At 39.2% G+C, this 14,887-nt stretch overlaps 1 protein-coding gene across 1 annotated transcript; it reads left to right on the top strand.

Annotated features, from left to right (window-relative positions):
- The first annotated feature begins 1,678 nt into the window (after positions 1-1,678).
- On the top strand, positions 1,679-14,651 carry trim47 (tripartite motif containing 47). Its single transcript, XM_053644632.1, has 8 exons — positions 1,679-1,950; positions 4,924-5,141; positions 8,983-9,028; positions 9,173-9,268; positions 11,022-11,246; positions 11,346-11,368; positions 11,509-11,624; positions 13,097-14,651. The coding sequence occupies exons 1-8, from the start codon at positions 1,765-1,767 to the stop codon at positions 13,624-13,626; spliced, it is 1,440 nt and encodes a 479-aa protein (XP_053500607.1). The 5' UTR covers positions 1,679-1,764; the 3' UTR covers positions 13,627-14,651.
- Positions 14,652-14,887: the final 236 nt, after the last annotated feature.

The following is a 14,887-nucleotide window of genomic DNA, read 5'->3' as shown; positions in this document are numbered from 1 at the left end:
GATGATCTGTGTAAATTGTTATTTATTTGTTTAAAGTTTTTTTTTTTTTTTTTTCCATTTAATATTGTCCTTCAGAAGGTAAATAAGATACTTACATGTCTCCCAGAAGACAAAATAACAATTTACACCTGTAAATTTCATCCTGTTCAAAAGTTTACACCCCCCTGGCTCTTAATGTATTGTGTTGCCTTCTTGAGCTTCAGTGAATGTTTGCCCCTTATGTAATAGTTGTGTATGAGTCCCTCAGTTGTCTTCACTGTGAAATGATGGATCTCAACGTCATATAGCCGCTGCTGGAAAGGGGTCAAATATACAGAATATGCTAGAGAAGCAAAGAATGTGCAGGACCTGGAGGATTTTTCTGAAGAACAGTGGGCAGTTTAACTGCTCAGGACAAACAAGAGACTCATGAACAACTATCACAAAACATAAAAACAGTCATGGATCATCCAGATAATGACACACAGTACTAGGAATTAAGCGTATGTAAACTTTTGAATGGGGTAATTTTTATAAATTCAGCTATTGTCTTGTGGACTATAGGTAAACATCTGTTATGTGAAATAGCAGGACAGTACTAAATAAAAAAAAAAAAAAAAAAACATTTTTATGATCAATCTTATTTTGTTAAAAGTTTTAAGATTTTGCAGATTCTGCACGGGGTATGTAAACTTCGAATCGCAACTGTATGTTCTCTATATGTCTTTTCTTTACAAAATGTAAATATATTTGTTTGATTTATTTTGTTATTTGTTAATATATATTCATATTATATTCATGTTTTATGAATTCATATTGTTCATAATGTATTTTTAATTGTTTATAAAAGTCCTTGATGTTTTTAAGTGGTTGAATTTATTTGTGTGTGTGTGTGTTTTGGTAGCTGGGTGTGTGTGTGAGAGAGAATTTTTTTTTTTGTCTTTAAATATACTGTAAATATATTTACTTATGTTGTTGCTTTTAAAAGTGTGTTGTTAATAAACGTTCATATTGTAGTGTATCTGTTAATGTTTAATAAATGCCCTTAATCTTATTAAATGGTTGAATTTTTGTGTTTACCTGAGAAAATGAAGTACATTTAACAGTTTCTGGGCCACATCTGGCCAGGGACCAAGCCGACTCTCAGCCAGATCTGTCTTACAGTGTCTGGGCCAGACCTGGACCACATAAAACAATATAAGTCACTTTACAGTGTCTGGGCCGGACGAAATTGTATGTGTCGGTTTTCAGTGTGTAGGCCAGTTTTGGGCCGGGGACCCAGGCGTATACTGGGCCAGAACTAAAGCAAGTATGTGGCCCACAAGTGGGCCTGACAAATTTTGCTATCTGGGTAGTGGCTCTTTGCACAGTGAGAATTGGACAGTGATGTGTAAAATTACAGACACAAAGTTGGGAGATGTCATAAAGTTATTATCACTTTAAGGAACTATTATTAAGGAACTATTATATTTATGTAATATTTACATTAAGTATTTAGCGATACATTTTAATGATGAGTTGATCTCTGTATGCTTACCCCTCATGTCTTGTACTGTAGATTTATTTAACAAAATAATAATAATAATAATAATAATAATAATAATAATAATAATATCGTTACTATTCATCTTCACCAACATAATACATAATATAACATTTTAATATATTGTTTTCATTTATCTACGTCTCTGTGTATCACGTCATCAGTTCCTGTGTATTGCCCTCTCGCGTGTGTGTCTATTCTGTTTGCCTGTCGCACTCTACAGGAAGCTGCTCGTTAGTGACATGGCTGCCGCTCCAGATACAAAGGGGGAATTGCAAAAGGAATTGGTTTGTGCTATTTGCCTGGACTATTTTGACGATCCAGTCATTTTAAAATGCGGTCACAACTTTTGCCGCATGTGCATTTTAATGCATTGGGAGGAAAACGGAGGAGACGATATCGGCTACCAGTGTCCAGAGTGTCGGATGGTGGGTTTTGTTTTCATGTCCTTTGCTCAGTACCGTTAGTTAAATGAGCTTTTTTTCGCTAATTCAACAGCTGGTTAAGTTCACTAAGCTAACTGCAATGACCAATAACGTAAAACGTAACTTCAACCATTTACTTTTCGAACAGTGCACCTTAGCAAAGCTGACATTAACTGTCATATTTGTTATTGGTTTATAGGATTTGTAGAGCTTTCTTACTGCCTTGGGATAAGACTACATTTCTGCCACATAAATAACAGAGGGAGAATTGGGTAGTTAGTACTTTAGCTAGCTGAAACACCTAACAGCTGTTGCTAATGCCATGTTTTTTAAAGCTGCATATGAGCTGTTTTAGCGATGTGATATTTACACACACAAATAATAATAACACCAACTTGACATAAAAACATTTACCATTTAATTCTGCACGGAAATATCTGGAATCTCCCGAGAAAAAAGCCCCAACCCAACCCAATTCCATTCAATTTTATTTTAACAATGTCTTATAACAATAAATATGGTCACAGAGCAGCTTCAGAGAAACGCAGATGTAGATTACATCCCTAATGAATAAGCCAGAGGTGGCAGGGGCAAGGAAAAACTCCCTGAGAAACCATGAGGAAGAAACCTTGGAAGGAATCAGACTCTAAATGAAACCCATCCTCTACTGGGTTAATTCAGATAGCGTAATTATATATCGTCTACAATTGAAAACTATGAAGTCAGACCGCAGTGAGTGTTCTGAAAGGTTTGAGAATGAAGGCATTGTGAATAGGAACGAGGGATGAGCTCAGGACCGTGTTTATGATTACGGCAGGTGAGATGATTTACTTGGATGTAAACAGTTTTTGGGAAGGACAAATCTGCTTGGCCAGCTACAGCAGCAGAAAGTAAGTCACAAGTGCAGAAGCTCCAAGAAGAAATGGAGATTCAAGATGCATCAAGCTAGTCCAGAGGATGAGAGAAGCCACAGCAGTTAGATGTGTCAGGATCAGGCATCAGCATCATGTCGGGCAGAAAAGCATTCGCTCGAGCATTCAGATGTTGCGAGTTCAAATCCTGAAGTTCGAGGCCACAGCCATCTGCGGCTGGGAGCCATGAGAGCAAATTTGGGTGTGGGTAGGAGGGAAGGCATACTTTCTCTCCCCGTCAATCACAATGAGACTAGCCAATCATGGGCATCTGTGAGCTCATGTTTGCAGAAGGGAACAGATAGCTGTCCTCTGAGTTCACGCCATGCTGGAATGACTGTAATTACTAGGTGACTACTCGGAGCTGTTCATGTCCTCAGACTTGGAATTATGTGTTTCTGTAAGCCTAAATGAATCTGTGTGAGATGGTGCTGTTGACAACTGCAAAATACATAATTACAACATTAAATCACTTGATAGATGTATTAAGTACATCCAGTACTTAATAAACTATAGGCTAATGCAACCAAGGCTGAATTATGAGAAACCGAAAGGATTAATTAATAGCTTAGCATTAGGTCTTCAGGCTGTGCAGTCTGTTAGTTCGTCTCCCGATCCGAGTCGTTCTTTTTGTCATGTCACATTTGTCACGTCTGTTTCCCAGAAACAGAAATGATTAGTTCATGTCTCGAGTCTTCGGGTTTGAGTCGTTCGTTCATCCCGTTTCCGGTATTGCATGGTGCATTGCTTATATTATTATTATTACACTTGTTACAATGTTAAAATGTTACAAAACTTTGTACTTGTCATAGAGCCCACTCAAACAGAAACATTAACATGGTGTGTGATGTGACACTACCACAGGTGGCACTCCACCACCACGGTGGTAGTATGCGGTTGTCATGGCCACAGTCTTGGCTGTACCTAAATATTGAACAACACAGAGAGCGCAACAGGTAACAATAATATGTTGTTTATTAATAACGCACGAATGTTCTGTTGCAAACGTAAACATCAATTCCAACTCTGTGCTATCTCCATTAAACTGTATTGTATGGCTTTCATTTATTTTCAGATTAATCTTGCATTCTTAAGACATTCAAAATAGTCAATTGTCCGAATGATTACACAGAAATATTATGAGATAACTACTTAACTACATTTTACTGCTGAAGCCAGTTTAAATTTTTCCGCTTGACGTTTCAGCTGTCGTGGTACAAATCGAAGCGGTCAGAAAACTCCTAGTTTACGAGTTGTACGAGGACGTGGACACTTTTTAGAAAGTTGGAATCTCGTAATTACGGCATGGCGTGAACGCAGGTACAGCATGAACAACAGTTTGAAAACCTGCAGTTGGCTTGCTTTATGTGGTGTCTTGGAGGAAGCATAGCCTTCGCTTGGATGAAGTGGAGAACGGTTCCTTTAAAGGAGTCATATCATGATTTTTAAACGTTTATGATGATGTTTATTGGGTGTAATAAAATAGATTAACATGCTTTAATGTTCAAAAAAAAGCATTATTTGTTAAATACTGTAGATTCATGAAGTTCCTCTATTCCCGGGCTGTCTAAAATGCTCCGACTTCTGCAAAGCCCCTCCTTCCGAAAAGCCAAGTACGCTCTGATTGGCCAGCTGACCCGTTGCATTGTGATTGGCCAAAAGCTTTGCGTTTGCTGGAAAAGTAACGGCCCTTAGCTTTAGCTTTCGCCTTCTTCCTTCGTTGGCTGCCTTTGGGCGGGATTGTGCTGATAGTGCACGCTGTGACGTAGAGAAATTACTCAAGTAATTCTGGACTTCGAACAGCGAGTTTCGGGCAGGTCTTGAGCAGTGTTCTGTTAGAGAGAATAAATCCCTTTGGGGGAAAATATGAGTTTTGGAACTTTGGAGAGCTTATGCATGCACAACAGAAGGAAAACATTTTAAAAAATCAAGTTATGACCCCTTTCATTTTAAAAAGTATGCTTGATTGGCATCTTTCTGTCCGTGAACATGAAAATGCCTGAAGCAGGAGAAATCAGGTTTGTCCAGTGCTGTATGTATTAACCTTCCGATGCTTGTTTCACAGGTGTTTGGCAAAATGAGCTTCACAAAGAACTACCTGGTGAAGAACCTGGTGGATAAACTGAGTGAGTTTGAGTGTCTGAAGACATGCAGGCCTCCTGCACCAGCAAAACCAGCCAAAACCGATGGTAAATGTGAGAGACACCATGAGGAGCTAAAACTCTACTGCCACACGGACAGAAAGCCCATCTGTGTGGTGTGCAGAGAGTCGAGAGATCACAGGTAAGGAGCATGAAGCGTTTTTTTGTTTTTTTTTTCTTACTCCAGTAATGCACAGCTCTGGTTCTGGAAGGCCAGAGTACAGGAGACTTTAGTCATTTCCCTAATCACATACCTGCTAAGCATGGCAATGAGCTTAGGAATCAGGCATGAAATGTATCTTTTATTTATTTGGTAGGTGCTTTTAACCGGTGTGACAGAATACAGTCCAAGCATGGAGCCATTAAAGAAGCTGACAGTGATATGTGTTTAAAAGCTTCTACAAAGTGATCAGAAGTGAGTGCTAGAGCAGGGCTCCAGGCAAAAAAAAAATATCTAGGAGCCATTGGTTCCTAATCTCAAAAAATTTAGGTGCTAAATCAAATATTCAGGAACCAAAATATAGTGATGTCATATGACATATTATAATATCATTGTTAAACGGCTACCTCACACTGCCTTTTCTTTCCTCTCTGTACTGTCTGCCTTTGTTTACTCTGCCTCCCATAGTTTACACAATGTATTCTTTACATACACAATACGTGCAATGTTCAGTATATCATATTGAATCATATTACCTGTATCATTATCATATGTCTTTGATACATCCATACCATTCTTCTTCATCAATAGAATTTGAGAGCTAAACTTTGTGAATGGTATTTCTTCCACTGCAATCATGTAGGCTGCATTGAATTTTATTTTCAATTCCCTCAATTCTTTTTCGGCGACTTTATCACTAGCACGTCGCACTGCTTTCACTATTGGGGTGGCACGAGGGGCAGACCTAGCAATGACACAATCCCTGGCCTTCTTATGTTTTTTATTGTCGCCATGCTTCTTCACGGTTTCTTTTTTAAAATGACTCAAACTAGTAATGAACTCTGTTTTACCAGCAATATCTTGTCCTGCTTTAGCACAAAAGATGCAGTACCTTTTCCCATTGTCATAACGTAACCAGGCCAGCTTGTAGCCAAGCTGATTTAAACGGTCTTGTCGGGATGGGAGCCGTAGGGACGGGAGAAAAAGACTCAACTCGCTGCGCTTGGCTGTCATCATCTGTAAAAGATTGCACTCAGATCGAAACGGGCTGGGATGACTCAAATGTCACTTGAGAACTTTCACTGGTTGAGTTGGTCTCAACATCATCGGCATCTGATGTAGAGGAGGCAGGGATTGGATGGGCAGGGAATGAGAAAAAGTCTGATATTTTTTGTTTGCGCATTTCGTTATCTTGTCAGCTGGCTAACGTTAGTTAACTACGCAGTTAGCTAGCCTGCATATAACATATAAATTCTAATTCCAATGAACTAAACAACATCAAACTAAATTAAACACCTTTAATAAAGTTAACACTTCCAACTTTTTAACCCGATAAACGTGACGTTAAACCTGTTTCTGTTCATCTATACAGCCGACGCTTCAACCACTGCAGGACAAGAGTGCAGAGTTTATTTATTGGAAACCATACAGGAGTGCACGAGATAAGGCAGGTAGACGCAGCCGCAAGAGGAGATGAGAGTTCAGTAGCCTAACACAGCAAGACGTATGGTCATTTCTATTTCATTTGTTTTAAAATTTTGTTTGTGGGTAACGGTGGCCACTGGCGACTGGCAGAGAAAACATGGTCGCAAAATTAAAAAGTTAGTCGCATTGGCAACCATTTTAGTCGCCATCTGGAGCCCTGTAGAGTAGGGTTGGAGAAGATCATCAGGAGAGATACAAATACTACAAAGTAACATGCAAAAATATCAGTCAAATTATAAATGACATCTCGCAGATGAGGCTTATACATAACCACAGGGGGCAACAGGTAACAGCTCAACAAGAGAAAATAGGCATGTGTACGCACTCTCTCTCTCTCTCTCTCTCACACACACACACACACACAGAGGGCCGAGGTTGTTTAACAGCTGAATACATTGGAGAATAAAAATACTTTGCTTTTAGCTATACTAGTTCTGCGAGTTACCTCCTGCTGTACATGTTAATTCATTCAGTGCTTATCACACAGGCTTTACTTCAGCACTGCTCCCAGATAAATTGATGATTGCTCCAGTAGACAGTATTATATAATATTGTATATTGCGTAATACTGTATCAGTGTTGAGGAAGCTACTTTGAAACCGTAGCTTTACAAGCTACTCATAGTTTGAAGTAGTTAAGCTACAGTCAAGCTACCCTTTAAAAAAAAAAAGTAGTTAGCTACACTAGAAGTTACTAACAAAAAGTAGCTATCTACATTGCAGCTATGTAGTATGTCATGATTGTGAATACCTGTGTATAATTGTACATAAAGAAAATTAAAAACAAAAAAGAATTCAGATCAGTTATGAGTTTATAATAAGCACATTAGGCTACTTATCAATTTAACATGACAATCGCAATCACAATTTCTATATGCGTCCTTAAATTTGGGCTTATACCCTTGGACGTCATATTATAATCGAAGTACTGGACGAAGTATTTTAATCTCTGGTTTGCAAAGATTACGTATAAAAGTGTAAGGTTTATTACTATTTATTATTTGATTTCTTGAGGCACATGAACTTCGACAAATAAGGCAATTGGTTTTCTCATTATCGGAATCAGACGTCCCGCTCAATCATGGATAATAAGGATGAGTGTGTTGCGCTTGAATAATTGATATTAAGCCAACAATAATACTTGCAATGATTATTATTATTATTATTATTATGTTTTTAATCACTGGTTAATTAATTAATTAATCATACAAATAATAACAAATAGTAAATAGGTAAAGATAGGATCTTTTTCTGTTGCTGCTCCTTTAAACGAGATGTTGAGAAATATAATCAGACTGTTGTATTCAGAACATAAAATAAATCTCTCGGCATGCACTGATAAACAATTGAATAATTTTATTTTATTTGTAAGTAAATGTAAACATTGTGTTGTGTTGCCTATTAACAACAAAGCGCCAGTCATATTCTCAGTATCAGAGAATAAACTCCAGTGTTAATGTATTATGGTATTATCATTTACACGCCCAATACATCACATAACAAACTGTGGTTGGTCGTTTTACGTCTCCATGAGACAGTCACTTCCTGTCCATGCGCGTTACAATAAGGCTCTTAATTCCTGCGAAGCAAGCGGGCACCACAGATCTGCAATGAAGAGAACTGTTATAACTGGACAAAAAAAGTAGAGATTGGTCACGCTACATCGCTATTTGTTTGAAAAATTAGGTCACGACGTTACTGTCACGCCATTGAGGAATAAAGTTAGGTTAGTAACGTCAATACTTTTGGTTAGCTACTCCTAAATGCTGTACTGTATATTATATTATACAGTACACCATTAAGATTTAGCGTTTTATTTTTCAGAGAATTCCGAAAAAACATTTGCATTCCAATTTCCAATTTGGCTGCAAAATGAACGAAGCTTGGGGTCGGGGGGGGCGGGAGTGAGAGAACGGAGAGGGTGATGGAGAGAGAGGGGATGGGGGAGAGCACTGAAACTAGAGGCAATGCAGTGGCTAGCATTCCGCAACGACTCAGTTTTCTTTACAATAGGTAAGCCTTGTGCACACCAAGTATGCATGGACTGGAGCCTTTATTTCCTGTTTTAGTAAATATAACATGGAAATACCTCTACTGGAAGGCAGATTATCATTTTATATAGCGTATTACCACTATAAATGATAACATTCATTAATAATTGGAGTCGGAATTCACTGCTGCATTAGGACTGCAGTTCCCCCATTATTATGCTCAGTGAACTAAAGCTCTTTTAGTCACGCAGCTCATTTTGAAGCAGCAGAATGTCAATGATTGATATGATTTTATCTACCTGTAAAATGTTTGGGTATTGGACTGTTGATGTATTTAACGGTTTTCAGGCTCCATGATGTTGCTCCTGTACCTGAAGTTGTTGAGGACATGAAGGTGAGCTGTAACAGATTCCAGACATTGTGTGTCAGTTTTTAATGCACTAATCAGAAATAGTAATCATGGTAGTAGATCTGAGTGGTCTGCAGTACTGGGATATTTCTGTTAGGATCTTGTAACGTTACTTTATTTTGTACACAGGGAGGCCTAAAGCTGAGGCTCATCAAACTAAACTGGCAGAAGTCCATGTGTGGCCGAGTCAAAGCTACAGATGAGCAAGCCAAAGCAGACATCAAAGTATGTAAGAATTAATCATGCAGCCTCGTATCGTGCTTTTTGATATTTCATTTTGTTTATTTAAATGGGCATGTACATAAGGAATATATATTGTGGCATAAAAATTAAATAACTCCATTACTGTCTAATTTTACTGCGTAATTATTTTTCTACATATAGAGCGGCACAGTGGGTAACATTGTTGCCTCACATCGCCAGGGTTCCCAGTTTAAGCCTGAGCTCGGGTTACTGTTTGTGTGGAATTTCACGTTTCGCCAGGGTTTCCTCACTCAGTTTCCAAAAACATGCAGATAGGCAAACTGACGAGGCTAAAATTGTATGTAGGAGTGAACAAGTGTGTGAATTTGACAGGCATCCCATCACATGAGTTCTCCCATCTTGAAACCAGTGTGTATGTGCATATATATTACACACACTTACATACACACTCACAGTGAAGGGAAATAAGTATTCAGACATTTTTTTTTTGGTAATTTAATATTCTTCCAGTGCATATATCCACTTGCACTTTCCACACATATAATGTCTTTAGACTTTGTACTTGTAAATAAGATAAAACAATGAGAAAAATGTGAACTTTTTGGGCTGATGGAAACCAGGTCCTGCTCATAAGTTGGCTAATGCCATCTCTAAGGTGAAGCATGTTGGTGGCAGCAGCAGCATCATGCCATGGGGGTGCTTCTCATCAACAGCGACAGCAGCTGGTTTTTTATTTATTTATTTTTTAAAAATAAATTTGCACACATTTCTAAAACATTTCTCTTTTATGAGTTAGTGTAGACTGACTGCCCCCGAAAAAAGTCAGCTATATCCTTACTTTCCAAACCAATACAGTATATCGTCCTGTATTATATAAATATATAATTTTCTGAAATTTATACACTAGCACACCTGAAGTTGAGGTCATAATAGGGATGTCACAATACCAAAAATCTAGCAGTCGGTACCGATACCACCAAATGTACACGATACTCGATACCAAAGTCCTCTGGCTGATACTGGCAAAGGAGGGAGGGGGGGTGTGCACCTTATACTCTGAATGCAAGCATTAGTTTAAATTCACTGATATGGTGGCAGACCAAAAAGATTTATTAAAAGCATGAACATGTGAATAATTATTAGTGGCATTAGGGTACATTTAGCTGACAGGACACGGGCTGAATGGTGATGCATTGTGGCCCATTAGGAGGTAGTTTATAACACTAAAATGCGTTAGCATCGTTAACACATAACAGGCTATTGCTAACATTACATGGAGCATAACGTTTGCTGGTTTCCCGGCCACAGTGCCAGCTGCCTCAAACAAACATGATGTAGGACCATCTTTCAGGTGCTTCGCCAAATTCCAGGTGTTTCCTCGCTTTGTTTGAAATGAACGATAGCATCGGTTGCACACCAAAAACCGATACTAGCTTTCCTCTCTTTTCCTCTCAACGAGTCGGGGCGGAGCTAAACTTGTTAAGCTAAGCTAATCTTTTGTAGTTTTTCCCGTGTGCTTGTAGGCGTTCCTCTTCTTCTTCACTTGTGGACCGACTAAAACACTTGCGCGTATTTGCTCCCCCCTTCAGGTCCGGAAGAATCGCAACTTCGTTACTTTCGTTACACTCGGTACCAATGGAAATGCCGAAAAACAAGTACCGTCACGTTTTAAGAATGTTGGTACCGACTTGGTACCGAAGTATCGGTTCTCGTGACATCCCTAGGTCATAACCTAAGCCAAATTAGCAGATGTACTTTGTTCACTTCCTCACAGCTAAAGAAGCAGGCTCTGAAGGAAAAGATTGAGGATGATGTGGGAGCACTGGTGCAGTTCCTGCTGGATGAGAAGGACAGACTGTTGGAGAGGCTGGAGGCCGAGGAGGCAGCTACTGTAGCGCTGATAGATGAGAATCTTAAACTGGTAGAAAGTGAGGCAGCTAAAGTAGACAAGGCCATCGCAGAGATTCAGAACCAGCTCAGCGAGGTAGCAAACTTTGAGGTACGTCTCACTTATTTTTTCATACGTACACATGCATGATGATGTTTAATGTTGTTTTGAATTCCTTATGTTCAGTTATCTTATGGATGTCTTTTTCAGTGCATCAGCAAAGCATATTCAAGGTATGTCGTTCAAGGTATAACTGTATGTTAAAGCAAAGTTGCAGTTTAATTTGAAATGTAATGCATTGTTTGTCAGCAATCTTGCCCAGTAATGTTTTAGGTGTGTAAATGCTGTTGTGGTGCTGTTTTCTTGATTTTAGCCCCAGTCATGTTAACCTTACAATACAGGCGGTGAACTGTCCACCTGATTTCACCGAGTTCACTGGACCCTTTCAGCTCATCTTGTGGAAGAAGATGATGCATGTGCTGCATACAAGTAAGTAAAGAGCAGTGTCCATGTGCCTGCATCCCAATACTGGTTTTAATAAATTGGTTCAGAAACACAAAAACTTGCCTGTTTAGATTTATTATAAAAAAAACCTGTCCAACAAAGACAGCTTATGCTGCGTGTATTTAACTGTAGATCAGAAAACTTAGAAAGATGCACAAATCAAAACCAAACGATTAGAACAAAGACTGGAACAATTTGCAATTTCTGTCAAATGTTTCATGAATGTTTGTAGTTTAGTATAGTAGACACTACCATTAGCCACTCAGATCTGTAACTGTAAAAGTGCAATTAACGTAGTTGTTTGAGCTTTTCATGCTCTGACAGAGCAGACATAAGACATGCTTTCACTGAGCCGTTTGTGGTGGTGGTGTTTTTTTCCCCACTTCGCACACAGAACGTGCCAAGGTGGGAAATTACGTTAATACAACTTGCAAGTTACTACCACACCTGCTGGAGACAGTATCTGTGTAGGAAAATAATCAGTGATGGGTGGGATAATATTCTGATGGGTTTGATGTAAAATCGACACAATTCTGTCGGTCATCGTGAACTTGGGATGATTTTCTGTAACATCCTCTATAGCAGACATAGCAAGTAAGACCCAGGAGAGATCAAAATAATTTCTTCTTTCAATTTATATCGCAGCATGGATGAATTCTCGAATTAGAACTCGTGCATAAATTTTCTATTACAGCAGCATTGACAGTATAGCCATGAAGGTTTCTATAATAATAATTAGCATAGACTGTACATATAGGTTTATATTAATGTGCTAATTCTAATACATCATGCCTATAGTAACAGCTCATACAAAGGGACTTTGTATACTGTATGCCAGGCGCTCCACCATAAGCTAGGGGTTAATTATAAGCAGATTTGGGGTTTTTTTAAGAAGTGTTTTTGTTTAACAAAGAAAAAACATATAAATCGTCAATATGGTGGAGTTTTCTGTTAAGAAAAGTTTATGTAACACTTATGGAAGGAATCTTAGAAGTTTCCTAACAGGGGAGAGTCTTCAGGAGACAGATGATTTAGAGACGCTTTTCAGTTTTTCCATCAGCTGACCGGGTGAATTTTGGTCTAATGTATGTAAGAAAAGAGAGGGGAAAAAAAGAGAGGCTGGTGAGGGAACGACTGTTGCTTGCTTCTATAACATAAGCAAAAGCAGGAACTAACTCGTCTCGTGGACGATCCATAACACAAAATTCTAAACAGTTAAAAGCTGTTATGTGTTGCTAATTACTAAATTAATAACACACTCTGCGCCATGCTGTTATACGAAAACTGGCTGAAGCGGATTATTTTTGTATAACAGCACGGCTTTACGAAATCATAAATAATCAAAATCATTAAAAATCAACATCTCACACCCTTGTTGACTTCCTCTAGTTTAGTCTGTTCTGTCATTTAAAGAAAATACGATGGTTAGGCAATGTACCTGATCCTGTGCCCTTCAGTGCCACAGAACCTGACGTTGGACCTGGACACAGCACACCCGTCTTTGGCCATTAGTGACTTCGACACAAAGGTGGAGGAGGGCCGAGCACGCTCACACGAACCCGACCTACCACGCCGCTTCACTCGCTTCTTTGGTGTGTTGGCTACTGCGCAGTACTCCAGTGGCCAGCACTACTGGGAGGTAGACGTGAGGGACAAGGGAGTGTGGTACCTGGGTGTGACGACAACACGCAGCAACCGAAAGGGCTTCGTTAGTCTGTCACCGTCAGCTGGTTACTGGAGCCTGAGCCTACACGACCGCCTCTACGCCAATGAAGAGGACGCACGCGTGCCTGTGGCTGATTACTGGAGCTCTCCGCGTGTCGGTGTCTTCCTTGACTATGAGCGTGGCCACGTGGCTTTTTATGACGCCGTCACCATGAAGCGTGTCTATAGCTTTGCAGCATACTTTGACGAGCCTGTCTCGCCCTTCTTCAGCCCTGGCAAGAATGACCCGGGCAGCCGCCTACAGATCTGCCACTATTACTGAGCAGAGACGCCATTTTAGTGTTTTGAGAAGAAGAAGTCTGTTGTAAGGGAAACTGGCTGCAGCTGTTCCCTGACTACTGATAATGGTGTGGAAGAGAAAATGAGACTGGGGAGAAAGTGGTGCTGTGAGAATGAAGCTCCTGTAATAGAAAACTGCCACTTGCGGGGAAATAAGAAAGAAAACAGCATTCATTGTACCTTCAATCAGAAGTTTTCATTCCTTTGCGTTCTTCTCTCAGGAGGTAGGCTGCCATGGTGTGGCTCAGACTCGGACGTTCTTCACGATCTGTTCATGTGAATTAGGGATTGTAATACTCTACTATGCCTGATCTGCACAAGTTCTTATTACTGTTGGATTACGATGTAGCCTTGTTGACATTCAGGTCACGATCCGCTGCAGGTTTTAAGCTGCTTTTAACATCCCATTTCACCTCAGTGTTGTTCTGTGTCCCCTTCAAATGTGATCTTTGACGCAATGGAGTTTAGATCAGTAGGGTTCAGAAGTAGTTTGCTGTGAACTTTTTAAAAAGTTCTAGGGATATTTTAACTTGTTTTTTTTTTCTTTTTAATAATGAATTCCTCATTTCTGTTGAAAATGTATACTGATAGAAATGCTAGTGTATAAGACATAATACTTAAATAGTCCAGGGTTCTGATATTGCACAGGCTGCTATGCAAGGTTTAGCCATTTCCATAATAACTATGTAAATAAGGTTTCTTTCTAACCCCCACTCTTTTACAGCCCCAAACTGGTTTGCTGAAATAAGGCCTGGCTCTGAGTGCGAACTCGGCCAGCTTGGGAAATGTGTGTATTGCTTATGGGGATAGGTGTGCTTATTTGAATATGTGATATCTGAACTCATTTTAATATTTGTTTACATAATTAAGTGTTCAAATATAGCTTGTATAATCCAAAATAAAAATGAATTACCCTGTGATTTTTTTTATGATTTTTTTTTTTACTGTGCATGTGCTATAGAAATACAATCTGCAATACATGTCCATATATACAAACCCAAGCAGCTCGTCACATCAGTATGTCACATCAAGCAAAATGGCCACATCTAAGCAGAGCTATATATAAAAATCCTGATTTCTGTCCAAGCTGAGAGATTTGTTTCTGCAGTGGGGTGTTAATAGTACCTATAGTCACTTTATATCTGAATATTCAAACACTATTAGGCCTATATAAATATATAATGTGTGTCGATCAAAAAGACCCTGTTTAAAACCAGGCTTCATGTCCAGGTTAGCTTCAGCCA

This window comes from Ictalurus furcatus, chromosome 16, assembly GCF_023375685.1.
Source record: "Ictalurus furcatus strain D&B chromosome 16, Billie_1.0, whole genome shotgun sequence".
Classification (NCBI taxonomy): domain Eukaryota; kingdom Metazoa; phylum Chordata; class Actinopteri; order Siluriformes; family Ictaluridae; genus Ictalurus; species Ictalurus furcatus.
Note: the sequence above shows the minus strand (reverse complement) of the source record. Positions and strands in the feature narration are given on the sequence as shown.

Excerpts from the sequence above, each read along its gene's own strand:
- trim47 (XM_053644632.1), top strand. The coding sequence starts at position 1,765 with ATGGCTGCCGCTCCAGATACAAAGGGGGAATTGCAAAAGGAATTGGTT. Across the intron at positions 9,029-9,172 it reads AAGTTGTTGAGGACATGAAG|GGAGGCCTAAAGCTGAGGCT; the intron begins GTGAGCTGTAAC and ends TTTTGTACACAG. Across the intron at positions 11,369-11,508 it reads ATCAGCAAAGCATATTCAAG|CCCCAGTCATGTTAACCTTA; the intron begins GTATGTCGTTCA and ends TCTTGATTTTAG.